This window comes from Mus musculus, chromosome 2 (assembly GCF_000001635.26).
Source record: "Mus musculus strain C57BL/6J chromosome 2, GRCm38.p6 C57BL/6J".
Lineage (NCBI taxonomy): Eukaryota > Metazoa > Chordata > Mammalia > Rodentia > Muridae > Mus > Mus musculus.
This window is the reverse complement of record NC_000068.7, coordinates 10,017,876-10,044,972: the sequence shown is the minus strand read 5'-3', so window position 1 is coordinate 10,044,972 and position 27,097 is coordinate 10,017,876. Positions and strand designations below refer to the sequence as shown.

The following is a 27,097-nucleotide window of genomic DNA, read 5'->3' as shown; positions in this document are numbered from 1 at the left end:
ATGTTTGTGTAGAAATGGAGAGAACTGTAGGTCAGAAGACAGCATACATGTGTAGTGAAAGTACCCACTAGACTGGACTGCTAACCCTGCCCAGCTAGCTCATTAGAAGGCTATTCAAGAGAAGTACTTAAGGCTTTACAAAAGGAGGCTAAGGCAGGAGGATTGCTGAGAGCCCAAGGCCAGCCTTGACTACAAAAATGAAACGATGTCTCCAAAAACCAAAGCAAAGTCACAGAAGAAGGAAAACCTGGGCGGGTCACGGTAGCACACATATGTAATCCTAATAGTCAGCAAGGTTCGTCAGGGACACTGCATGTCCAAGGCCAGCAGCACAAAGGAGTGGGAATATGTGTGTGTGTGTGTGTGTGTGTGTGTATGTATATGTGTGTGTATGTGTGTGTATGTATGTGTGTGTGTGTGTATGTGTATATGTATGTGTGTGTGTGTGTGTGTGTGTGTGTGTATATATTGAGTGGGCAGAACTTGAAGCCACAGCCCTGCACTGTCTGCCCTTGTACCAGATACCACCATCCACTCCTGTACTCCCAACACACAGAACGGTGAGACGGGAGGATCAGTATGAGTTTGGAGCCAGTCTATGTTACATAATGAGTTATAAGTCAGTGAGAACTATGCATTTAGACCTTGTCTTAATAAACCACTCACTGAGCCACAAAACTACATTTTAGTTAACATAGTGGTAGATAGATTATAAAAGTAAGCATTTTATAAATCTTTTTGGGGGGAGGGGGAATTCGAGACAGGGTTTCTCTGTGTAGCCGTGGCTGTCCTGGAACTCGCTCTGTAGACCAGGCTGGCCTTGCACTCAGCAATCCACCTGCTTCTGCCTCCCAAGTGCTGGGATTAAAGGTGTGTGCTACCACTGCCCAGACCATTTCATAAATCACGTTTTTTAGGGTACATTGTCATTTTTTTTCTATTTTGTCATTGGTTATAATGTCTCACTGTCCCTAATGTATAAATTATTTAGCATAGATAAGCTATAGATAGATAGATAGATGATAGGCAGAACTATAGTCTATGTGGATTTGGACTCTTCAAGGCTTCCAGCACTCACTGGGACTGGTGTAAAGTGTCTTCCATGGATAAAGAGAGACTATTCCTTTTTTTGTTTTGTTTTGTTTTGTTTTGTTTTGTTTTGTTTTCAATACAGGTTTCCCTGTGTAGCTCTGGCTCTTACAGAACTTGATTTGTAGACCTGGCTGGCCTTGCACTCAGAGATCTGACTGCCTCTACCTCCAGTGCTGGGACTAAAGGCGTGCACAGCACACCTGGCAAGCCGGAGACCATTTTCTACTGATGTAATTATAGACGAAATACAGAATTGGGGGAGATGAAATACCTGAACTCTTGCAGGAAAAGCGGGTCAAGGGGAGCATCAGAATGTCCTAGATTGAAATTATGAGGCGTGTAGAATTTAAGATGGTTCTATTCTTTACACAATGGTGATAAAGACTTTGATGAGAAGAAATGAAATGCATGCTTACATCCAGTAATAAGAGAAATGTGTATTATTTTTCTGTTTTGTGCATCACTGAAAGTGAGGCTGTTTGTTTGTTTGTTTGTTGCTTGTTTGTTTTGAGGCAGGGCTTATCTACTTAGCCCTGGCTGTCCTGGAACTCATTATATATACTAGACTGGCCTCAAACTCACAGAGATCTGTCTGTCTCTGCCTTCCGAGTTCTGAGACTTAAGGCAAATGCCATCACTACACCTGGCCTGAAAAAGTGTTTGATAGGCTAGTGAGATTGCTTGGTGGGTAATGGTACTGGCTGCTAAGCCTGGCAACGTGTGTTAAGACTCTAGGACTCATAATGGAAAGAGAGACACAACTCCAAACCACCACCCCCCCACCCCCCACACCCCCGCAGTCCCGTCCCTTCCCTTCCCTCCCTACCCCCTCTCTCTTCCCTCTCCCCCCCCTCTCTCTCTCTCTCTCTCTCTCTCTCTCTCTGTCTCTCTCTTTCTGTTTTGTTTTTGAAAGAGAAGTCTCATTATGTATCTCTGACTGGCTTTGAACTCACTATGTAGACCAGGCTGGCCATGAATGAGATCTGCCTGTCTGTGTCTCCCTATTGCTGGGATTAAAGGTGTGTGTCACCATGTCTAGCAGTCAGCTTTGTATTATTTAAGCAATGTGATATTCTGTTTAAAAATATGTAACTAGGTTTTGAATAAGTAATATATTTCATTTCAAACCATACACACACACACACACACGTTTTAAAAGTCACCATGTACTTTCTTCCTAGTGACATCATTTGCTTTTGACCTTGTTTCAGATGGCCGAACAGACCCCATTTTGGATGATGTTGGTGAAGCCTTCCAACTTATGGGAGTTAATCTGCATGAACTAGAAGACTATATTCATAATATTGAACCTGTCACTTTCCCACATCAAATTCCTTCATTTCCTGTTAGCAAGAACAATGTCCTTCAGTTTCCTCAGCCCGGAAGTAAAGATGCAGAGGAAAGAAAAGACTACATTCCGGATTACCTTCCCCCCATCGTGTCTTCTCAAGAAGGTATTTGCTATCTAATCTCCCTCCTGTATTAATAACCTGGTCTGTTTTGCTTTCTACACTCGGCCAATGCGCACGTTCTAGAAATGCATTCTCAGTGTTTTGAGGTGATTTACCAGTTATTCTAACCCTTTGACAGACATGCTTGCCGCTGGTGTCAGGCACAGTCTTGGTGTGATCAAGCTTCTTTGGGATGACGTATGGATCTGCTCTGTGACTTGTAGATAGGAGAGAGCAGAGTGTGAGCAGTAGAACCTTCTCAGTACATGTATTGTGCGAGTTAGGAAACCTCTGAAACAAGAAGTAAGCCTCAGGTATCTCCTGTCCTCGCTGAATGCCATACACGCTACAGATGGGGGTAACAAGTATATTGTGAGCACTGGCTGATTTGAAGCCTAGCTCTGGATTTTTTGAGGGGAAGGGAGCTGTGAGTAGAAATCATGTCCTCATGGTCGTTTAGAACTTTTGGTTATAAAGAGGGTGGAGATGTAGCTTGGTTGGTAGTATACTTCCTTGCTCTGTAGGAAGCCTTGAGTTCATCCCCAAACACTGTATAAAGCCAGGCATGATGCCTGTAAAACCAGGATGCTGGAGGTGGAAGAAGGATCAGAAGTTCAAGGTCATCAGAGGCTACATGGTGAGACTGTCTCAAAGAAAGAAAGGAAAGAAGGCAGGCAGACAGGTAGCTGACAGGAAAGGAGGCTGGTTGGTTTCCAGTGTAAACAAATTCACAGTCACAGAAAATGAATGGTAGTTGCTAAGAACAAGGGAAGTAAAGAGTGTGGAATTTCTGTTTAATTTGAACACAGTTTGAGTTTCAGAAGACAATACACATTAGAGGTTGATGGTGGTGATGCTTATATAAGAATGTGAGCTGTACTAGTAAACAGTAGTGAGAATGGCCTATGTATGGAATCATACAGTGGCTGTGTTTTGTGGCCGATCGCACACAGCGTAAGGTCTTCAAGCCTTGTCGCTAGTAGTTGTGTGCCAGCAGTATCCTCTTGATTTTGGTTTGGTTTTGTGTATTGAGACAGGGTCTATCGGTGTTTCTGGCTTTCTTGGCTCACTATGTAGACCATACTGGCCTTGAACTCATGAAGATCCATCCTTTGCGTTCTGTACTGCTACGATTAAAGGCATGTGCCACCATGCCTGGTGAATTGTTTTCCTTAAGGCTGGGTGATGTGACATTTTCATATTCCACATCTATTTCACCACCTCTTAAGTAGACACTGGTTGCTTCTACCTTTAGCTTCTTGTGAGTTAGGCCGTTATGATCATATGAACATTAAGGGTAAGTCTATATCCATGCCTTCAGTTCTCCTGGGTATGTAGTCAAAATGGACGTGCTGTGTTTGGATGAAATACACAATACAGAATCTTGTTAGTTTGAGTGCTGGGCATTGAACTCTGGGCTTTGCACGTGTTCCTCTACAGAACAACACATCCACCTGTAAAGTTTTGTTTTGTTTCGTTTTTCGAGACAGGGTTTCTCTGTGTAGCCCTGGCTGTCCTGGAACTCACTTTGTAGACCAGGCTGGCCTCGAACTCAGAAATCCACCTGCCTCTGCCTCCCAAGTGCTGGGATTAAAGGCGTACACCACCACACCTGGCCCACCTGTAAAGTTTTATTTCATTATAATTAATTAATTAGTTGGTTCATTTATTAGTGTGTACACATGCACATCAAGAGTGCTATATCACGTGTGTTGTGTAGACATCAGAATTGGTTTTTTGCTTCAATTGTGTGAGTCCTGGGCATCAGAGCTAGGGCATCAGGCTCCCTTACCTGCTGAGCCATCTTTTCCACTCCAGGATATAGTGAAGTTTTGGGGAACCATACCACTATTTTCTAAAGCAACTGGCATCATTTACCTTCCAACCAGGAAGCGCCCAGGGCTGCCACTTCTTGCAGTTCATTTTGTGTAATCTCATGTTCTCCTAGCTTTGAAGTATTACTTGCTTGTTTCATGGACTGGGCTTAAACTTGGAGTAGGTTGTTTTACAGTCCATGTGGCCGTGCTGCCTATCTGAAAACTGGACAGACACTGGACCTGAGTTGTAGATCAATCTGTTCTCCTGGATTGGTGGGTTTCTGTGAGACCCTGGCTCTAATGTGCAGTGCGTTCCACTGAGAAGTGCTGGAGCTGTGGACATCTCTCTGAAGCCCTAGTCTCCTTGGCAGTAACCGTGCTAGATAGAGCAGGTACTGACTGACTGTAAGTTTTCTTCCCTTTTCTTGGGAGGTGGTGATGTGTGAGAACATGGTTAGAACTGGGGAGGGGCATGTGCATCCCTGTGGAATCTAGAGGAAGATGCCAGCAGATGGTCTTCAGCATCGGCCTTACTGTTCTCTCATTGAAACATGACTTTCACTGAACTTACACTTTTTGGACTGGGCTGGCTGGCCAGTGGTCCTTTTTCTGTAACCCACAGTACTAGTGTTACAGGTGTATATGGCCACACCCAGCTGTTTACAGGGTGCTAGATATCCAAGGTTAGGTTTGTCCAACATGTATGCTTATGCACTGAGCCAGCTGTCTCCCTTTTCAAAAGTTATCAACATGCTCTCTCATCTGAACCCTTTAAGAGACAGACGGTGCTCAATAGATTAGCAGTTTCCCTTCAGAATTAGGTAGAGTAATACTGACAGAAGCCATGCGTTAGTGAATGTCTTAGTTAGGGTTTTACTTCTGTGAGCAGACACCATGACCAAAGCAACACTTATAAGGACATTTAATTGGGGCTGGCTTACAGATTCAGAGGTTCAGTCCATTATCATCAAGGTAGGAACATGGCAGCATCCAGGCAAGCATGGTGCAGGAGGAGCTCAGAGTTCTACGTCTTCATCTAAAGACTGCTAGCAGAATACTCACTTCCAAGAGCTAGGATGAGGGTCTTAAAGCCCATGGCCACAGTGACACACCTACTCCAACAAGGCCACACCTACTAATAGTGCCACACCCTAGGCCAAGCATATACAAACCATCACAGTGACACAGGACTGAGAATAGTGCCACATCCATGGATGTTCATAAATGGAGTCACACATCGTTTGTACAGTCGTGCCCATTAGAAGGCTTGCTTTCTCCTTTTTCTGGGCCTCCCAATGTCACTGTCAGACTGTGGAGCATAGACGTCCCTCAGCCATTGCCAGCTTTTCTTTAGTGACTGCTGAGCACTCTGCCCAGTGCCACCTCTGATCCATCTGTATTTGTGACCTTTATTTACTGTTAGGGAAGTCTTACTTACATGCAGTTCTCTTTAAGCCCTTTACTGTTTAATGGCAATGGTTGGTTTGGTTTGGTTTGTTTGTTTAGCTTAGAAACCTACTTTTGTTATGTCTGCTTTAAACAGAAATTATTTACTTTAAAAATATAACTAGTTCATGTAAAACCAATACTAACAAAGGCTTTAGGCATGGGGCCCTGGCCAGGTAGTAACTGGGTTGACTGGAACTCCCTTGTCTCCTTTAGTCAGGCTGAGTCAGGTGGTCCTGGAATGTCTTTCTTGTTGGTGTGGCTTATACATCAGTATATCTTCATGAAGATAGTCCTAAGAATCTATGATGTGTCCTCTTAGACGTGAAAATTAATCCTTGTATGTCTGTGAAGTTCTTATTCTCCCAGTGTACTTACTAGTACACAAAAATTGTAATTGTGTCCTGAAAATGAATAAAAATCAAATGGTGGGAGGAAACGAGGAATTAGAGATAGAAATGAACAGAGTGATAATAATATATCAGTGGCCGCTACATGGATGGTTTTCAAAATGATGTGATCATGAGTTTTATGTTTGTGAGTAAGGTAGGAGCCAAGTTAACAACCAGACTTTATGCGTATTGTCATGTGTATGGCATGTGACTGAGATAGACTGACCCCTACCCCCTAGTTGGTTTGTTTGTTCGTTTGAGGAAGGGCTCTCACTTATAGCCTATGTGGACATGGACTTCACTGTAGCCCAGCCTGCCTTCAGACTGATGGCAGCCCTGTCTGTTGCTAGGATTCCAGGTGTCTTTCTGGGTGAAAAGCCTTGGCCCCCTCACATTCAGTGTACTCTTCAAAGCTTTCTGAGTTGAACTGTTTTGCACTTTTTCTTACCTACTACCTACCAGACCGCCTATTTAATAGTTAAGCTACTTAATAATGTAGGAGGGGTTCTTTTAAGAATTGGACCTGTGAGGCATAGGATGTATGTGGTGGTTAGAACATTTGCTTTGACTGCAGAGCCCTGAAGTCAATCCCCAGTCCTGAAGAAACCAACAAGAACAACAGCAAATAAATAAAAGCCAAGAAACTTGGACTCAGGAAATTCTGGCTTTGTTTTCCTTTATTTTGATTTGCTGTAATAAAATTCTTATGAAGTTATGGTTATCATATTTAAATGCTGTCAAATAAATGTTAAAATATCAATTTTATAGTCAGGAGTGGAAATACATGAGAAAAAAGAAACATTGGGGTTTCTTCTCTGGATTATTTGAGACAATGATTGATCTGATCTCCCTTGAATTCTTTTGACAAGCCAGGCATGGTGGCACATGCCTTTAGTCCTGGCACTTGGGAGGCAGAAGCAGGCTAATCTCTATGAGTTTGAGGCCACCCTGGTCTATAAAATGAGTTCCAGGAGAGTCAGGGCTACACAGTGAAACTCTTGAAAAACTTAAAAAAAAAAAAAAAATTAACATTAGAAACCATAAATATAGCCAGGCATGGTGGCGCACGCCTTTAGTCCCAGTGCTAGGAAGGCAGAGGCAGGCAGATCTAAGTTTAAGTTCCAGGACAACTAAGGGAAATGCCTATATGTTTGTACACCACATGCATACCCGGTCCTCTATAGAGGCCATCCGATTTCCTGGAACTAGAGATAGGAACAATTATAAGCTGTTATGTGGGTGCTGCAGATTGAAGGTTGGCATGGCTTAACCTCTGAGCCATGCTACAGCATCATATGTACTCACTCATTTGAGATAGCAGGGCTCTCTTCACTGCCTAGGCTAGTCTTGAACTCCTGGTCTAAGTGAGCCTCACACCAAAAGTATACAGGAATACCTTCTCTGACATCCTTGCCAACTCTTCCACATTGTCTGCCTGATAACAGCCTTTCTTAACCAATGTGAGATAATGCTGTGCATTTAGTTTATATTTCTCCTAAAGACCAGGGGTGTTGCACATATTTAAATGTGAATGTTAGCCATCCATGTGTCTTAGATGCCCATTGCTCTTGCACTGGTATCTCTAGTTCAAGATCAGGACTACGGGGATTTTGCCCTCTATGCTATATCAGTATTTGTTTTATCTTTGCCAACAGTTCCAGTTCTTAGAGATAATGAAGATCATAGCATTAGAATATTCTGTGATTACTCATTTTCTTATCTCAGAGTACACATCATAGTGATACTGTCATCCATGATTACTAAAGCAGGTAAAAGAGTTTCGTATTGCTTTGTTTGCACACACTGTCTTATCCGAGTTTTGAGAAAGCTCTGTCATGAATACACTGGCCAGGTCTTAGAGCTACTTTCTTGTATTTTACCACCTTGTTACCCACGTTTTGATAATCTGGTTCCCTAGTGTGGTTCTCTCAAGGTTTGAGTGTTGTGGTTCTGATTTGGGTATTTAGTCACGTTTTGCTTTAAAAATTGCAAGTGTGGTTGCTCCTTCGGCTCACCATGGAGTGATGAACATGTTGTAACTTGAACATATATGTCATAAGTTAAGATGCATCGATAGTAAGCCCATAGAGCTCCTGGAGAGAATGTCCTGTTTACCCACTGACCCACGGGAGGGCTTCTTGATTTTGCCCAGCATCTGAAGGAGTATTGAAAATTCAAACCTCAAAGTACAATGTCTCCTTTGTCATCATCGCAACTTCTAAAAATCGCCGGGCATGGTGGCGCACGCCTTTAATCCCAGCACTTGGGAGGCAGAGACAGGCGGATTTCTGAGTTCGAGGCCAGCCTGGTCTACAGAGTGAGTTCCAGGACAGCCAGGGCTATACAGAGAAACTCTGTCTTGGGGAAAAAACAAAACAAAACAAAAAAAAAACCTTCTAAAAATCATAAGGTAGCTCAAGGTCGTTCTCCAGCTCCACAGTGCGCCCTCTTCTGTTGCTTTTGTGTAACCTTTCCATCCCTGTTCCCCACCCATGCTTTTATCTGGATCTTTCCTTTTACTTCGTTAGCTTTCCCAGTGCTCTCAAAAGATTAGTGTCTATGTATTACTTTAAGTTATAATTTGGATTTGAGGGAAACGAAATATGTGCCCAAACTATAAGTACCAGTAGTTTTTTTTTTAACTTACTGTACAATAAAAACGAAGGTTATTTGTTTTTTTAAGTATGGGGGTGAGATGGTTCAGTTGAGAGGGAGGACTCCTGGGGTGCTGTACCCCCAATACCTGTAGACCTCCTTGCAGCCATCAGAATGACCCCAGGAAGGAGCACAGGTGGGACATGTTCATGGATAAAACTTGGTTATAGAGTTGTTCTCGAGAATTCAGTATACCGGAGCCAAGGTCTCACAGCTGGGAGACTGTGGGAGATCAAATATGAAAACACCTAGCCCTTAAAGAAATTGGCCAGAGGTCGCCCTAAAGCTTACAGTAAAGGAATATTTTAATATACCTTTTATGCTGATTTTTTAAAAAAAATAGGAGTCCGATAGAGTTCAAAGTTATGCAGCAGTAATAAGCCAAGGTTTGGGATCTTGTCTCAGGACAGAGGAGGCTGTTTGTTAGGAGCAGCTGATGCACTTGTCCAACACATGGGTGGAGATCTGGACTACTGACTGAATGTCTTTCATGTGCCAGACAGTCACTGTGACCCAGGCTGGGGACAGAGGCTCTCTCTCTCAGCTCTTGATTTAGTGGAAGTGTTTAAAGATGGCCCAGCTTCTATTGTAGGATAGAGGGCTCGTATTCTGTCTCAGCTGCTTATATTTGAGTGTGTGTGTGTGTATGTGTGTGTGTGTGTGTGTATTTTTGAGGTGGGGTCTAGCTATGCACCCCAGGCTAGCCTGAACTTTCAGTCTTTCTCCTCTATCTCCTGAGTACTAGGACCCAGGCAGATGCCACTGTGTCTGGCTCTTTCAGTTCTTAAGCAGAAAGTGCTGAAAATCTAAAATCACTTCTGTTCTGAAGAAGATCAAGCATTCACTGTGAGGGTTTTGGATTGGGGTTTGAAGGTATCCACGTGCATCTGCACCTGGTACTGCAGCATCTGCAGCTACTGTGTGGCATCTGCTGCACCGGCTGCTAGCTTGGCATTTGCTGCAACAGGACAGTGCTAAGCCATCGGTATTCCACTCTCAGATGTTAGGGCCTGGGAGATGGAAATAATTATGATACAAGTGGAAAATTTATTAGATCTGATAAAATGGGGGGATAAAACTTGGCATTATAATTGAATGACATAAATTATCTTACTACAAGCCTTATATGTGCTTTTCTGAAAACAGGATCACATTTACCATTATTTCTCCTGAGAACCTGTACTGGGTATAGCGATTGGCATAACACATGGCTTCAAAAGTATGATGTAGTAAGTATGTCTGTAATGATATCTTCCCCTGAGTCTTTCTAGACTGAATATAACAACAGTGTATAAAGTGCAGCACACAGTAGGGCTGAGCTTGCTTCTGCTTAAAGGATCCTTCTGCATTCTGCCTAGGGATCGTCTACTTTATCTCCCCACAGAAATTTCTTTGCACTTCCACTTACGCAGACCAGAGTGTAACTCGGTCTTGGAAAGGTAGTACTATAAGAAAAATGAAGCTACGTGAGAATGTATGTTTTAAATTATTTATGTACTTTTATTTGATGTGCGTTGGGGTTTTGCGTGCATGTATGTCTGTGTTAGGGTGTCGGATCTTGGATTTACAGACAGTTGTGAGCTGCCATGTGGATGCTGGGCCTTGAATCCAGTTCCTCTGGAAGAGCAGCCAGCGTTCTTTACTAGGGAGCCATCTCTTCAGCCCCATGAGAATGTATTTTTACTTTTTGTATTTGTTTTCCATTGGTTTGTAATAATGGACTTTATTTTTAGTAATTGTTTAGTAACTGTTTCTTTTTTAGTTTGGTAATTTAGTTTTTTTTTTTTTTGAAACTTAAGGATATATTGAAGCTATTTTTATTTACAAATATTTAAGTATAGTTATTTGCGTCTTATTTGCCTCTCCTCTTGTCCCTGCTGTACTCTGTCTCAGTGTCTCTCTCTCTCTCTCTCTCCCTCCCTGCCACCTTATCTCTGCTCACTGGCTCTATGAGGAATTTTGTTGTGATGCTAATTAACTTTTGGTAATTGGGTCATTGTTCATTGTAGTGTCCTGTGTGTAATGTGTACACTTTCCTCTTATTTCCTCAGACTTGGTCTCAACTAGCAGTTTTTAATAAAATGTTATATAGTCACAATATAAAGTTTACATATACATTGATCTTGCTGGTACCGTCTTTCGCCCTTTTATCCTCACTAGAGACATCATGCTCTGCAGAGGAAGGAAATGGTCCTTGTTTACTGTGGAGGTGACTGTAGTTCAGTAGGTGGCACCCTTTCCTTAGTATCAGTGAGTGTGCAATCACATGCAAGACTGTTTTAAGTCCTGAGTAGGAACAGTGTCAGCTCCATCGGCAAGACTTGCTTTAGACTCTCCTTGCCGTTTTCCCATCTAGCTCTGGAGCTTTCCTAGGATGCTAGGAAAACTGTAAACTGTTGGACTTGTGTCTGCCTTGAGGAAGCATCTGCATCTAGAACAGTCTGTTGGCACAGTCCCGTGTTGTCCTTTCAGAAACCAGTGTCCTTTCCAAAGTTTGAAATCATCTTTTCATCTTCTTTTCTGTCTATAATTTATTTTTAAACATCATCATCCAAGGTCTATCAAAAGACACTTTAGAAATTAACTAATTCCTCCCATTCTAACACAGCAGGTTACCGTTACCTTATCTATAGCAGATCCCTGCCTTCCTGCTTTGTGGAAAGAGTATCTTGGTGATTAGAGTACGGTATATCCTCCTGTCTCCAGCTTTGTATTATTGTTATTGTTATTATTATATGTGACAGTGTTCACTTGCTCCCGTGCATTTGTTTATTCTCTGTACATTTGAAGCAGTGCACGCTAATTTCCTTAGCTATTTTATTGCTGTTGGCCATTGTCCTTATGTTAAGACGGTGCAGCTGCACAGCAAAGCTCCCTCTGCACACTTTCTTTCCTCCTAACAAATCCTCAGGAGTTTTTAGGTCAAAGGTTTATGGGTTTTGACACATCTTACGTACTGGTTTCCAAAAGAAGTGTGTCAATTTACAAAGCCATGATGAGTTTGTGATTGGATCACGTTTCAACAGTCTCAACAACTGGATTTCAAAGTCCCCCTCCCCCATTTCCTGCGCCCCCCCCCCCCAGAAGCGTAAATTAACCATCTTTGGAGACTCAGTCATTTGTTTTTCAGTCATTTACTTAGAATGAATTTATAAGCATTGACAAGAATTACTAGGAACTACCAAAACCATTACCACCCCTGCCCCTAACTAGAGTTATGGCCACTGAGGTGATTGTGATGTCCTCTGTCTGAGTCTCTCTGTATTTCTGTAAGTGTGCATAAGGGGGTGTGTGCAGTGCCCATTTTAGAGTAGCTTAGTGTCACATATGTCACAAATATGACACACATATTATGGTGTCACATAAGTGTCCCGTGTAACTAGCCACACCTACTCTGTGCTGGCCGTCCACTGTTTGCTCTTTGCTGGACAGTTGGGAGGCTTCGCTTGATAGAAGTGTCTAAAGTGGGCTGGAGTGATGTGGTTTGAGTGGGTCAGTGGGGCTGACTGGCTGTGTAGATGGGAGATTGTGTTTGAGATATGCACTGTTAGGGACTTAGGCAAGTCTGTTGGGTAGTTCTGTCTGGAATGCTTACTAAGTAAATATTTGTGCATATATACCTACAGAAAATAGCTACTCATATTTAAAGTAAAGGTTGCGAGGTCTCTGAGATAAAGGTAAAGAATGCTGTTTTGTGTTGCTGGAAAGTCTGCAACCATCATTGCCAATGGCCCCATGGCGGGCCATCCCTGTGTTAAACAGTCCCAATCCCAATGACACAGGGTAATCCCTTTCATCCCGTCACCTCAGTGGAGCCTTCAAACATAGTAGGTGTTTTATTTGCATTTTTTCTCTTCTTTCCTTTTCCCTTTTTCTTACGAGGTCCCGTGTGTCCCAGGCTGGCCTTGAACTCACTGAGGATGAGTTTGAGCTACTGCCTCTCCCTCTCAAGTTCCTAGATTACAGACAGGCTCCCCTCAGGCAGCCTCAGAGCTCTTTTGTCTTTAGCATTAAGCATAGCTTGCGCAACCAGGATTTGAACCCTTCTAACCCTCGACACAGACACACTGTTAGGCTCCATGGACTGCAGTTTTTGTTTTCAGTTTCAGTTGGAGAAGTTTTGATGTTTGTAATGATTAGAATTTTATGGTTTGTATTTATTGCTTAGAGGCCATAGAAGAATAAGGAAAGATTTACTTCTTGTGGCTTTGGGGTTATTTTGTAACTTGAAGGCAGTATGAGATTTGAGAGATTACATTTTCCCAAATCTTCAAATATTTTCCATTATTTTCATAAAGTATTGTTCAGTAACTACTTCCAAATATTCCTTAAAATGTAAAATATCAATATAATGGAAAATTAATTAAGTTGCTTACAGAAAGATGAACCAGTAGTTAGATACATTATCATTCTCTATCTTTATTACTTTGGATGGAAGACTATTTTTTTTCTCCTTTTTTTTTTAAAGATTTATTTATTTATTATATGTAAGTACACTGTAGCTGTCTTCAGACACGCCAGAAGAGGGCGTCAGATCTCATTACAGATGGTTGTGATCTACCATGTGGTTGCTGGGATTTGAACTCAGGACCTTCGGAAGAGAAGAGCAGTCAGTGCTCTTACCGGCTGAGCCATCTCTCCAGCCCTGGATCGGAGACTATTGTAATTCCACAGTGTGTTGAAAAAGAATGGAGTCTGGGCGTTCTGGTGTTGCCCTTCATCTTTGTCAGTGGGATAGGAACAGCGAAGTCCAGAAGCCCAGGCTGGCCAGGGTCATAGATGGATACCTTGTTTCAGAAACAAAAGCAAAAAGCAAAAACAAATCAGAAAGTCTGTTTTCTTTTGTTCAATACAGCTGAAATGCTTAAATATTTTATTTTTCTATGTATATTAAAGAGATAAAGTTAATGTGTTTCACAGTTATTAGAAAAATAAGTAGGGCTCTAAAGAGATGGGTCAGCAGTCCAGAGTAAGTGTACTTCAGCGAGCTGGAGGCCAGTTCCCCGCTCGCAGCCTTCTGTAACTACAGGGTATTTGAAGCCGCCTCTGTACCCTAGGACACCTACACCCATGTGTGCATACTCACACACAGACACACATATTGAAAGGCAAAATATGTCTTTTTTAAAAATAAAAGACAAATCAAAGTCAATGCAGAGGTGGTGTTTCAGGTTTAATGGTGATGGTGGTGTGGTGGCAGGGCAGACTAAGAGCGCAAATGATAGCATCCTACGGGAAATTTTATTTGTAGAAACACACACCATTAAACAAGAAAGCTTTTATCATACAAGAAGAATCTTGGAACAAAACAGATTTTCTTACTTTGAAAAGATATATTACAGCATGAAAAATATTTTATATAACAGTATCGGTAATGGTAAAACGTATTGATTTTTTTTTAAAAACAATTTTATGTATGTGTGTGTATGTGTATATATATATGTATGTATGTGTGTGTATGTATGTATGTGTGTGTATATATATGTACGTGTGTGTTTCTGTATGTATGTGTGTATATGTGTGTGTGTGTATATATATATATATGTGTGTGTGTGTATGTATGTGTATGTATGTATGTGTGTGTATGTATGTATGTGGGTGTATGTATGTGTGTATGTATATATGTGTGTGTGTATGTATGTGTGTATGTATGTATGTGTGTATATATATGTGTGTGTGTGTGTGTATGTGTGTGTATGTATGTGTGTGTATATATATATATATATATATATATATGTGTGTGTGTGTGTGTGTGTGTGTGTGTGTGTGTGTATGTGTGCTCAGGTACACTTTGAGGCCTGAAGAGGGCCTTGTCTCCCTTGGAGCTGAAGTTACAGGCCTTCCTAAGCTGCTTTATAAGGGGGATGAGAACTGAGCTGAGTCCTGGAAGAGCAGCAATCACTGAAAATCTCTACAGATTTCTAGTAAAATCTCTAATAAAATTGTTTTCATTATCCTTCATATATACTTCTGTAAGTTATACACAAAATGAGTTTACAAATATAAAGATTGCATCGAATCCATTTGCTAAATGGTAGCAAGGGCTGTGTTTCTTAACACAGTGAAGGGTTAAAGTGAGAAAACGCATACTTGTCAGATCTAATGGCATTATTCCATTTTAACACCTCTCTTCAGAGCACAGCCCTAATTATGGCTGACAGATACAATTGGGAATAGTTAGAAAAAATGGTAGTTCTGGACCAGTCATCAGCGGGGCGAACACTCAGGAAGTCCCAGCACCGTGGTGAAGGAGAAACGCTCATCTCTCATTTCCTTTCATGCACAGTGTGTTCGGATTAACTTTAAAGGAGCATGAGAGGTGGGTCAGAAGATTGTGTCTACAATTGAGTACTACCTGTGTGTGGAGCCCAGCTCAGCAGGCAGCCAGTCATCAGCTAACAAGCCTTGCCAGGCCCCGTGACAATTCCCAGATATCCTGTTGCAAATTAAATATGAAACAGGGATAGACTTAGCTTCGCAATTGAAGGATTTCTTCACATTCAGCTTCAAATGCAGTTGTTGGTGCATGCATTTTTATTAAAGCTGGCTTTGTGGAGAAGGGAGTGATAGCTTGACTGTCTATGTGGTGTTATAGAAAATGCTGTGGGAAAACGAATGCCGTGCAGTTCTGTGCCTTTCCGCGTCTACATGGTGCATACAGTAACTCTCCTTGTAAATAAACATCACAGGGTCGGCAAGCCCACGCACTAACCATGCAGCCTGTTCGTGAACTTGTTTGCAGTGTAGAAATGCTAAGGTTTTCAACAAATGTTTCATGGCAGGTGTCTTCTGAAGCTTTGCTTTTTCAAGTTTATTTTCAATGCTTTTGTAGTAACAGAAATAGAACGTGGTGAATTAGATTAGACATTGAGGGACAGAAGGCCAGGTTGTGGATCTGAAGAGATGTGACTGTAAAAGCAGCGTATGTGCCCGACTGAGGTGTCATGAGCACCATTGAGGGTTTCTGCACACTAAGCCTTTATGTCCTTATTCTATTTGTAGTGACTTTTCCCCATGTAAAAAAGTCAATGAAACTCACCCTCTTCACTCGCAGAGCTGGGAGACTTTCTTGAATCTACTACTGCACTTGAAGTAGAATTCCATCACTCCTTAAGATGAGGGACTGTACATAAGGCTGCTTGCTGCAGGGCCGTGCTCTACCTCTGAGCAAGATCTCCAGCCCTCTTTTCTTTTCTTTTCTTTTCTTTTCTTTTCTTTTCTTTTCTTTTCTTTTCTTTTCTTTTCTTCTCTTCTCTTCTCTTCTCTTCTCTTCTCTTCTCTTCTCTTTCTTTCTTTCTTTCTTTCTCCCTTTCTTTCTTCCCCTCCCCTCTTTCTTTCTCTCTCTCTCTCTCTCTCTCTCTCTCTCTCTCTCTCTCCTTCCTCCCTTCCTCCCCTCCTCTCCCCTCTTTCTTTCTCTCTCTCTCTCCTTCCTCCCTTCCTCCCTTCTTCCCCTCCCCTCCCCTCCTCTCTCTCTTCTCTCTCTCTCTCTCTCTCTCTCTCTCTCTCTCTCTCTCTCTCTCTCTTGTATGTAAATGTGGGCACATACATGCCACGACACACGTATAGAGGCAGAGCAGAGCCTCGGGCGTCAGTGCTCGCTTTCTACCTATTTGAGACTGGGTCTTTTATTGTTCCCTGCTGGGAATGGGAGACATGCCTCCAGCCATCCCTGGCTGGGTCTCTTATCTTGATGTAGGAGCAATGACATTAGATGCCCCTACTGCATACATCCAGTTTTTACATGGGTTCTGGGATTCGGTGCCTCATGCTTGTATACCTACTGAGCCATCTGCATAGCTGCATTTTGTTTTGAGATAGGTTCTAACTTACTAACTTACCAAGACTGGCCTTAACCTCACTCTATAGCTCAGGCAGGTCTTACATTTATAACCCTCTAGCATAGTCTCCTGAGAAGCTACAATTACTGACCTGTGCCAGCAAGCCTGGCTCACACAAATTCATTTATTCTTCATAATAACCACAAAGTAAATGATAACGTCTGTGATAACAAGTGCTAATTGTCAACTTCATGGTGTCTGGAATCACCTCAGCAGTGGCTCTTTGGGCATATACATGGAAGATTACCTTGCTTGTGCTAATTGATATGGGAAGGGCCCCCTTAATGGTAGGTAGGAACTGTTTCTTGGATTGACAGATGCGGAGGGAGAAAACTAAGGAAGGATGTGGCAGGATATCATCTTCTTGACTGGATTCGATGTGGCCAGGTTCCCCAGCTGTTTGCCACTGTGGACTGTGCTTAGAACTTTGAGCTAAAAGTAAGCTCTTGTACTCTTCAGTTTCTTTGGTCGGAGTATTTATCACAGCAACTGTAAAAGAAACTACGAGAGTTTCATTTAATGGGTAATCAAATGAGACATAGGATAATAACAACTTTTAAGATCAGACCTTAGTAACTGGGGAGAGTCTGAGGTTTGAATTGAGGCAGTTGAACTCTAAAGAACTCTTTCTCAGTTTCTGGCTTTTTTCTTTCTGTAGTTAGAATATGTTTCTATGTGTGCTGTTCCATGAATGGAGTGTATGTAATGGATCAGGGATTACAAGGATAGTTAAGATCCATTGAGGGAACAGCTATAGGCTTTACCAAGTGTGGAGCCCCATCCCAATTGCACCACTCTTGCTAGCTCAGGGTAAGTCAGTCGGCAGTAACTCCGTGCTTTTCTGTCCTCAGCGAGGTGGGGGTATGAAACACACACCTTCTGGTTGGCCTTTCAGGGGGGAGGAGGTGCTGCTCTCACTTTATTCCGTACTGGTAGAAAATTACTCCTCTCAGTCTGTGGAAGGCAAAATCCACAGCATACAGAAAGCTAAGTCTGATGCTAACACACCAGCCCTGCAGTAAATTTGCTAATACTTAGAGATAAAAGTTTAACTTGGAGGTTAAATTCCTAATTTCCCCAGACTGCTATGTCAGTGATAGTGGGCTCAGTGCCTTAGGGAAGTTTGTCTGTGTTCAAACTGTGGTAGGCTGTGGTTTTTCTCTCACAAACATAGGGTTATGGGTTGGAAGCTGGGTTCCCAGTGCGGGGTAAGTGAGAAGTCCTTAGATCATTTAGGGCACTGCCCTCAGAAGGGATTAAGTTAGCTCTCCTGGGATCCCAGGTTCTTTTGAGGGAGTTGTTTGGAATGGGGCTGGCTACTGAATCCAACCATGGCTTTCTATTTCAAGATGTAATCTGCCTTCTGGGCTTGGTGTTCCACACTATATCCCACCACCCAGAAAGATGGGGCAGAAGAGGAAGAGGATTTTGAGGCCAGCCTAGGCTGCAAAGTGAGATGCTATCTCAGAACATAAAGATAAAATAGCTTTCTCGCACATGGGCTCCTGCCACTGTGCTGTCAGGATCCTCAGCAGAGTCAGAACAGGTGTCCCCAGAGTCCTCACCACCCCATGCCTGGAGCTGCAACTTTGAGCCTCTGCAATTGTGAACCAATAGCCTCTTCTCTTTATAAAGTACCTGCCTCGGATACTTTGTAAAGCCTTTCTGCCTTAGATACTTTGTTGTAGGATCTAAGGAGGGGTGCTTAATATTGTCCATTGTGCCCACACACCACCTTTGTTGTTGTCCTTGTTCTCTGATTTTATGTATCAAGAAGTATTGCAAACACACAAAATATAGAAGTATTTTGTCCAGAAACAGAGAAATCCCCACTTTTATGTTTACAGGTTCATGTGTGGAACAAACAAGAAATAATAAGCATATAATAAATAAATTATATGGTATATTTACAATAAATGCTAAAGGACATTTAGTAGAACATTGTAGATGGGAATTGAAAACGCTAGGTGGATAGAAGAAGCGTTGGTTAAAATTACATTGGGGCTAGAAAGATAGCTCAGTGGTTAACAGTTCTTACTGTTGCAAAGGACCTGGGTTCAGTTCCCAGTACCCATAGGGTGGGTCACAATCATTCATATCAATCAATAATTAACCACTAATTTCAGCAGATCAGATACGTTCCTTTGACCTCTAAGAGCACCAAGCACCCGTGTTGTGCACATATATACATACACAGAGGCGTATGCATCCATAGAGGCAAAACACATACATTTAAAACAAAAATAAATCAAGAAATTTTCAATTATGTAAAGTCATGGCATATTGTGAAAGGTTCATTGAGCATACATTTAAAAGAGCAATTCAAGGCATCTGGGGAAGAGACAGCACATAGAAGGAACTCTAATGCAAGGCCCCAAAAGGGGGCATGCCTTGGGTGTCGGGGGAGTACACAGGGGTCAATAAGACTGGGACATGATGGATGGTGACAGTGTTAGGAGACAGGTCCAGAGGAAGTACAAAGGTCCTCACTAGAGGCCAGGTGGATATCTGACTCATCCTCACTGAGAGAGATGGAAGCACTTTAATATTTTTAAAATTCCAAATACAAAAGTAAAGGGATTAGACTAGATAGCTTCCTATATCTGTCCGCCAGTCCTGCTCACTATACGCTCATTCATTTCTTCTCTTTCCGGGCTGCCTTGAAGAAAGCGTCCAGCCTCATGTTATCTCTTCATAATTTTTTGTTTTGTTTTAAGCTAGGGCCTAATGGAGCACAGCTTGGCCTCTAGCCTGCTGTCTCCCAAGTCCTGGGGTTGCAGGTGTGTACTAGCATGTCCAGTCGTCATTCATCAGAAGCATGGAAGCATATAACTCTACAGGATGAGAACTGTGTTAGCAGTCGTACAGTCCTGTTGCCATGTGCTTAGGATTAACTCCCCACGGATGGCATCAGGTAACTGATAAGTGGGGTAAGCATGGGCGTATATAACTGTCTGTTCCAGTCAAACTCTTAGGATCTCTCCGTTGGAATGAGTTTGTTTCTTTTCCTCTCTTCCTATCCCCTCCCTTTTATCTCTTTCCTCTTTATGTCTGCATATTTGCTGCAGGGTCTGGATTGTTTGGCCTCCACGGGTCTTTCCACTCTGCAGTTCACTTACAGTGCCCCAACAGGTGTGTTTTACATGGTCTTCTGTATCCTGTACATTCATGGTGGTTCCAAAACCTTCAAATGTCAGGTTCAATGGCTTAGTGGAGGCTGTTGTAGATTGGGAGTGTGTGATTTCAGCAGACATCCATCCAGTCATGAAGTCAGTACAGGTTGTAAATAATGGCAGCTCACGCCTTTATTAGCTGCTGCTTCTCTAAAGAGAATGTCCTTTCATGTACTCTGGGGACTTGGTAGTAGTATATTTACAAAAGAACTAATGAGTGGCTTTTCTGTTCCATCATCGTTACTATAATAAAATGATTCCTTGGCTTATTGTAGGTAACCACCGACTAACTAGTTGTGCCCATTTTTAAATCATCCTGATCCATAGACTTAAAGACATTTGATGGTCATGGTGGCACACTCAGGAGTCAGAGGGAGATAGTTCTCTTGAGTTTGAGACTAATCTGGTCTACAGGGGGAGTTCCAGTACAACTGGGGCTCCATAGAGAAACCCTGTCTCAAGAAACCAGAAAAAGAAAAAAGAAAAAGAAAAGAAATTTGATGAGTGTCAGTCTAGCACAGCTGTTGCTGTCCACCGAGTGCTGAGATAGCCCTGACTCTGCCGTGTGCGACTAGTGCTCTGCAGGAGCTGCCTCCCACTCTCTTACAAAGTCTTGCTGGCTCACTGACGACTACTGTCAAGACTTCAGGAAGTTGTGGGCTGGTTGTAAAGCACAGTCCTTGTTAAAAGTCATGTAAACTTAAATAAGTTATACTAAAAGCAAGATGCCCACACCCCATCGCCTCTCGGTTCTTTTCTGGTTAAGCTTACTGTACTGTGTGAGAGAGTGCTTCATGGCTGTCTGTTCTCAGCTGTTCTCAGCTGCATAGCTTACTGCCAGGTTCAAACTGGCCACGGTGGGAGGCTTCGCGGCCCAGAAGGCCGCAAGTGCGAACACATCACGGTCTGCTTTATTCTTCTGCTGATTTGAAACAGTGATGGTGAAACTATGGAACCTGCAGATGGGGCTCCAAAATGAGTCCTGTCTGTAGCTGTTTGATTATAAGTCATGAGGAATATCCTTTCAGCGTTCTGCAGCCAAAGAACTCGTCCCTGTTATTGGCGTTAAGTGCAGTTCTGGCACGCGCCAGATTTATTTTGCTTCAGCCTCAAGAGATCAGCAGAGCTCCTGGTTCTGTGGAATGGGCTTGATTGGAGCCTACCTGTGTCCATTTATTTATGTATTGTCTGTGCAGCCTTGATGCTGCCTCGGCAGACAGGACTAGGTGTGACAGATAGTGAGTGTGCCACAAGCCTATGTGTTTACCATCTGGACCTCTCAGTGTAACCAACTTCTGTGTGCACATTCATTCTTCACTTGCAAGCCTGAGTTGGTTTTACTGATACATAATTTTGGCAAATATCAGCAAAAATATTCTGTAATAATTGTACATACAGGATTTATGACAACTATATATTTAAATTATGTTCTATGAATCCTTTATGTCATTAAAATTGAAACATAGCACACACGTGCATAGCGCCATGTCCCAAAGCAGTTGCTAAACACTGACCAGCACACCACCCTGTCCACTTGAGTGGACATCATCTAGTAAGCGGATCCAGTAACTGATGCCACTGCTAAAGTGACTCTGCCCTCTGAGTGGGGAACTGGGAATTGAGTGAGCAGAAAAAACCATGAGTTTTAAAAGGAACATGTCTAACAATAGACTCAGCAGGGATAGCTAGAAGCTCAAAGAAATTCTTGTCACCCAGTGAGTATTGCAAATATTTGTAGTTTGTATCTTTAAGGATTTTTAATTTTATGTGTATGAGTGTCTTGCCTACTTATATGTACTACATACATGCCTGGTTCCTGCAGAGGTTAGAAGAGGGCATCACATTCCCTGGAACTAGAGTTAGCAATGGTTATGAGCCTCCAGATGGGTACTAGAAACCAAACTCAGGTCCTCTTCAAGAGCAGCAAGTGCTTTTAACCTATGAGACATCTCTCTATTCCCATAATTTGTATTTTAAATTTGCTATTGATTTCTGGAAAACTATGACCCCCTAAGCTGCCACAGTAGATAATTAGAGGAAAGCATTTGGCCCAGATGGTTAATTCTGTGTATTCACTCTTAGGCTGGACACAGAAAGATGCACATGTCCGATTAATTCAGTTAGTTTTTACTGAACTCTCAAGTCTGTAGCACACTCTTCATAGTACTGACAGGTTGTACCCTTCTGGCCTGAACCTACTTGACATCTTGTATGTTAGTGAAGAGGACAGAGTGGAGCGTCGCTCATTTGTTATGACATGAGTGACTTTCTGAATCAGATCTAGTCTCTAAATACTAGAAAAATGTTTCCTCAGCAGAACAGCTATGGACACACAGCACACTTCAGTTATTCTACATTTTCAATATTTCTTCTGGAAGTTTCTTACAGCTTTCATAGTCAACATAAGAGTTTATTAGTCTTTCTGTGTTTTGTAGGATATCTGTCTTTCCAGCTATCTGTCTGTCCGCCCGTCCATCCATCCATCCATCCATCCATCCATCCATCCATCTATCTTAATCTCCTTGGCCAATTTCAAGTCATCAGTAGAATGCTGTTGATTGTAAAAGAGAACAAGGAGCCAGGCGTGGTGGCGCACACCTTTAATCCCAGCACTTGGGAGGCAGAGGCAGGCGGATTTCTGAGTTCGAGGCCAGTCTGGTCTACAAAGTGAGTTCCAGGACAGCCAGGGCTATACAGAGAAACCCTGTCTCGAAAAACCAAAAGAGAGAGAGAGAGAGAGAGAGCGAGGACTTTCACTGACACGGAGTCCCCAGTGCACCAGGGTTGGGGTGGAAGAGCCACAGTTTGTGTGACTGAGCTGTCCCAGCACACACACCCCTGGTGATCTTGAGGAAGGTTACCGTCTACTCAGGTTTTCACAGAGTGATTTAGAGTGGAAATAAAATGCTTTCCATCAAAGGATATGTGGCCTGAGACCTTTGTAAAGTGACAAGTCTAAATGTAATCACATTTTAGTTGGCACATATTCATTATATATAGTACTCAGTTTCATAGGGACATTGTCATTCAAAGGTAATAATACACTTTTGAACCCCTCCCTCCTCTAGACAAAGTCACTTCTTCCTTGTCATGTATGCTTGTGTGACTAGGTTTTGAGGAATATCTAATCATACAGTTAAGATCAGAAGACTGAGGAACCATTTTGAACTCTTCTGTCATAGGAGGGAAGATAGTGCCCTATATTCAAAATATTATTCTAACAACATTGTCATCCCATTTAAAAAAAAAACAACACGCAAGCACAGTGCACTTGGCAGTGTTCTGAGTTCCCTTTGGAATTCTGTTTAATTGGAGTCCATTCTTCTCTGGGTTGTAAGAATAGTTAGTGCAGGCAAGCACTCTGTGCCTAAGGTGGTAGAATTTGAAGCATCTTTCTGGGGCCTGACATGAGTGACTTTGAAGGGAAAGGCAAACCTCAAAACCAAGGAAGTTCAAATCAGGATCTTCACCGCTGTTCACTCGTTTCTGAAACCTCTCCTGCCGCAGGCCTGAGCTTTCCGCATTACCCAGCTGGAGCTCGGTTCCGCCAGGTGCTGCGTGTGCCCAGTAGCAAGGTCCCTGGAACTGGAGGCAGACTTGGCAAGATGCCGGTGGGATCGCAATGGCTACTCCCAGAGTGGAAGGCTTGGTGCCGGCCAGTCTTTGGAACATTCAAGTAGACACTGGATAGTGTATTATGTGGTGGACTGTCACAAGACTCTACTCAGACCTGCTCTCGAGTTTTAAAAAGCATTTTGATTTTATGTTACCTGAATTCATCATCCTATTTGTAGGTATTTCATGAAAGGGCAATTGTATTTTGATTGGAGGGAAATCATGACTTTTTTCTTTCACACGGGTATAAATATGTAAGCAGAGCTCGTAGCTTTCTCTTTGCTTGTTAATGTGACTATTTACCCAAGTATATTAAGTGATGTTTTAAGGTCAAGAGAGAAAGTGATAGGAGCGCACTGGAGCCATTGGGAGACCACTGCTCACTTGGCCTGCCTGGGGAGCTGGGGAGCCGATTGCCAGCTCTGTCAGAGCCGGGGCTTTGCGCAGGCCTTGGTTTGGTTTTCTCTACTGACCTGAGGGATTTCTATGAAACCTTATGTCAGTTGAACTACTTAGGTAGGGAAGGTAAGAGAGGAAGAGTGGAACTTGAGGTTTACGAGGTAGGCAGATTACAAATAGCATCGGATGTCTTCCGTAGCAGGTTAACTTGAGCTCTACTTAATTACAGATTGAAATATGAAATCATTTTACTTTCTTATATACCATGGTAAAAGAGTTACACTTTTGAGAGTGACTGGCCATGGTCTTGAGGGCTTTTCCTAGAGAGTTTTGACAGTAGCATAATCAAATCCTCATCTTTGTCCATATCTACTATTTACAAGCTGTCAGAGAAATGGGTGACATGGCCAGTGGCTTATAGCAGGCTGGTGTCATTTAGACTTGTGTGATTTTAATTCTCTGCCTGGCGTTTGGTATGTTGGAATATTTCAGGTTCTGTAATAGTCTGTAGTTACCGGCACAGGCATTACTTATACTTGGACACACTTTGGTTTTCACCAGCTCTGATCCTCTGATCAGTTAGAAGATTCCAGACCTTCTTATTCTACTGAACAGAGAAAACCCTAACCTTGATTCTTGAGTTAATGTTTCATGGTGAATGTTTCATAAGTAAGAATTTACCTTAGAGTATTAATATATAAAATACAGTAGATGTTAATTGTTTTATATCTTTAATTTTAAAAATGTATCTTTAGAGGAGAGGAGGTAGCTGGAGGTGAGTAGACAACCTCCAGGAGTCTCTCCTTTCCTTCTGCCATGTGGGTTCAGGGATTAAACACTGGTCAGCAAGCTTGGTGGCAAGCATCTCTACCCACTGAGCCATCTTGTTAGGCCTTTTCTTTTAATATCTTTTTACTTCTACATAATTTTTTTATCATGAGATCTACTGGCGCATTATAGAAATCTGTATGTTGTGTTTTTGTTTTTGATCATCAAAGATAGTACTTTTCATATATTTTAATACAAATTGGGGTATGAAGTCTTATGAGAAAGTCCCTTTGGCCTTATTTACCTGAGTCCCATTCTCTTCATACTAGAGTGAAATAGAGACTGAGTGCCCTGGGAGTCTATTCTTTTGTTGTTCTTTATAATACCAATAACAACATACTGTTTCTCTTCTTTGTGTGCAATAAGGACTGACCCAGAATGGCCAGGCCCTTAGAGCCCATCTGCTCTAAGAAATGCAGCATCTCGGATTGGGGTTTGGGCTCAGTTGATACAGTACTTATTTGGCATGCGCAGCGTTCTGCATTCAGAACCTGGCACATCACAGAAGCTGGTCATGGTGGACATACCTGTAATCCCAGCACTCAGAAAGTAGACTGAAGAACACCAGAAGTTCAAGGTCTTGGATTCATAACGAATTCTAGTTCATGATCAGACCAAAAAATTAAAAGTCACAAAAGTGTTGCTATAAGCCAAAAAAATTAGCACCTCATAATTTGTTTTAATAAAGCTTTGTCTTTGGTGTTTTTAGACAGTGCTTAATTTCAAAGGCTTGATATCACATTCCAAGTAGGTGTGGCACTTGATACTGACTCTGTGAATGGGCTTGGCTTGTGAGTGTCAACTCTAGGTGGGAATGGTTTTTTTCTAAGTACTGAATGCTTTCCATGTTACTCTCTGGATATTGCTTCAAGCATGTCTGTGCAGTCCTCACAGCTGCTCTGAGGTTTTATCATTATCCTCATTGTAGGCGAAAACCAAAAGCTAAAACCCCAAGCAGTGGTACAGGGGAGCCACCTGACTGTCTGAGAGCATAGGAGATCTATGTACAAAGCCAGGCTTGTACAACAGCCTGGGATTTTGTTTCTTAATTTTGCAGTGAATAAGTATGTGTAAGACAACTGGGAGAGTACAGAGACTCTAAGAGTCAGACTGTCTCCCCTTGTTTAATTTAGATAACCTGAGTGTTGGTTTAGAGGACACCAAAGTCAGTTTGCTTGCTTCTTCATTTTTAGCTCGCTTTTCACATGCTGTCTTTCAACTAGGGCTTTTCTGGGATTCGTTACCAAGAATTGTAACCTACCCTCTGTACATGGAAATGTGCCCTTCATCCCTGCTGTGTGGTTTCTGGATTCCAGGAGAGCAACACTGACATCCAGAATCCTCTGACAGGGACGCTCTCTTCAGCTCATTTTAGGATGGATGAGAAAAGTAATGATGCTGTCTATCTGTCCAACACCCTTGGCTCCTGAAATCAGGGCTCAGCTGAATCGCTCACTGTTTTCTGGTCTGATCACATTTCTTTCATCCCTACTTCCCTGTCTTTGCTTGTCATTGGTCATCCATTGATCCATCCTCCCTCCCTCTCTCTCTTCTCCCCTCCCCTATCCCCCTCCCCTATCCCCCTCCCCTCCCCTATCCCCCTCCCCTCCCCTATCCCCCTCCCCTCCCCTCCCCTATCCCCCTCCCCTCCCCTCTTCTCTTCTCTTCTCTTCTCTTCTCTTCTCTTCTCTTCTCTTCTCTTCTCTTCTCTTCTCTTCTCTTCTCTTCTCTTCTCTTTCTTTGACAGTTTTTGTCTGTATAGCCCTAGCTGACCTAGGATTTGCTCTGTAGGCCAGGCTAGCCTTGAGCTTAGAGATCTGCTTGCCTCTGCCTCCTGAGTACTGGGATTAAAGGTGTGTGTCACTATGCCTAGCTCATCTTCTTTTTTCCTTATATATTAACTTGTGTGTGTGTACATGAGTGTGGTGCCCACAGAAGCCAGCCCTGTAGAGCTAGAGTTAGAGGCAGTTATGAGCCACGTGCTGTGGCTGATCAGAATTGAATTCAGGTCCTCTGCAAGAGTAGTGTGTGTTCTTTTGTGGTCTTAACCACTGCACAATCTCTTCAGTTACTTGTCTTTGCTCTTGATGGAATGACTTTAAACTATCCTCATTTGACAAGGAAACAGGAAGGAATTGGTTGCTAACTGTACAGTATTGTGTACCTTGGTGAATGATGATGGCACTTTATTCTCTTCATTTAGGGACTTTTGGTTTTTTACCTCCCTCCACCAGGGTGTACTCATCTATTTGTTTGTTTGTTTGTTTTTTCTATTTTATTGACTGTTTCACACCTAGCACTTATAACACAGTGCTTAATATATACAAAATGTCTTTTGGGCAAGTTACTCTTCTTTAGAGAATGTATTATTTCATGATAATTATTATGCTT

General features: G+C 42.4%; 1 protein-coding gene across 1 annotated transcript in view; it reads left to right on the top strand.

Moving 5' to 3' along the window:
- The window catches only part of Taf3 (TATA-box binding protein associated factor 3), a 134,058-nt gene that overhangs the window by 3,637 nt on the left and 103,324 nt on the right, over positions 1–27,097 (top strand). The window contains exon 2 of the mRNA NM_027748.3: positions 2,304–2,546. Coding sequence (NP_082024.2) covers positions 2,304–2,546 — 243 coding nt within the window. The remainder of the gene's footprint in view (positions 1–2,303; positions 2,547–27,097) is intronic.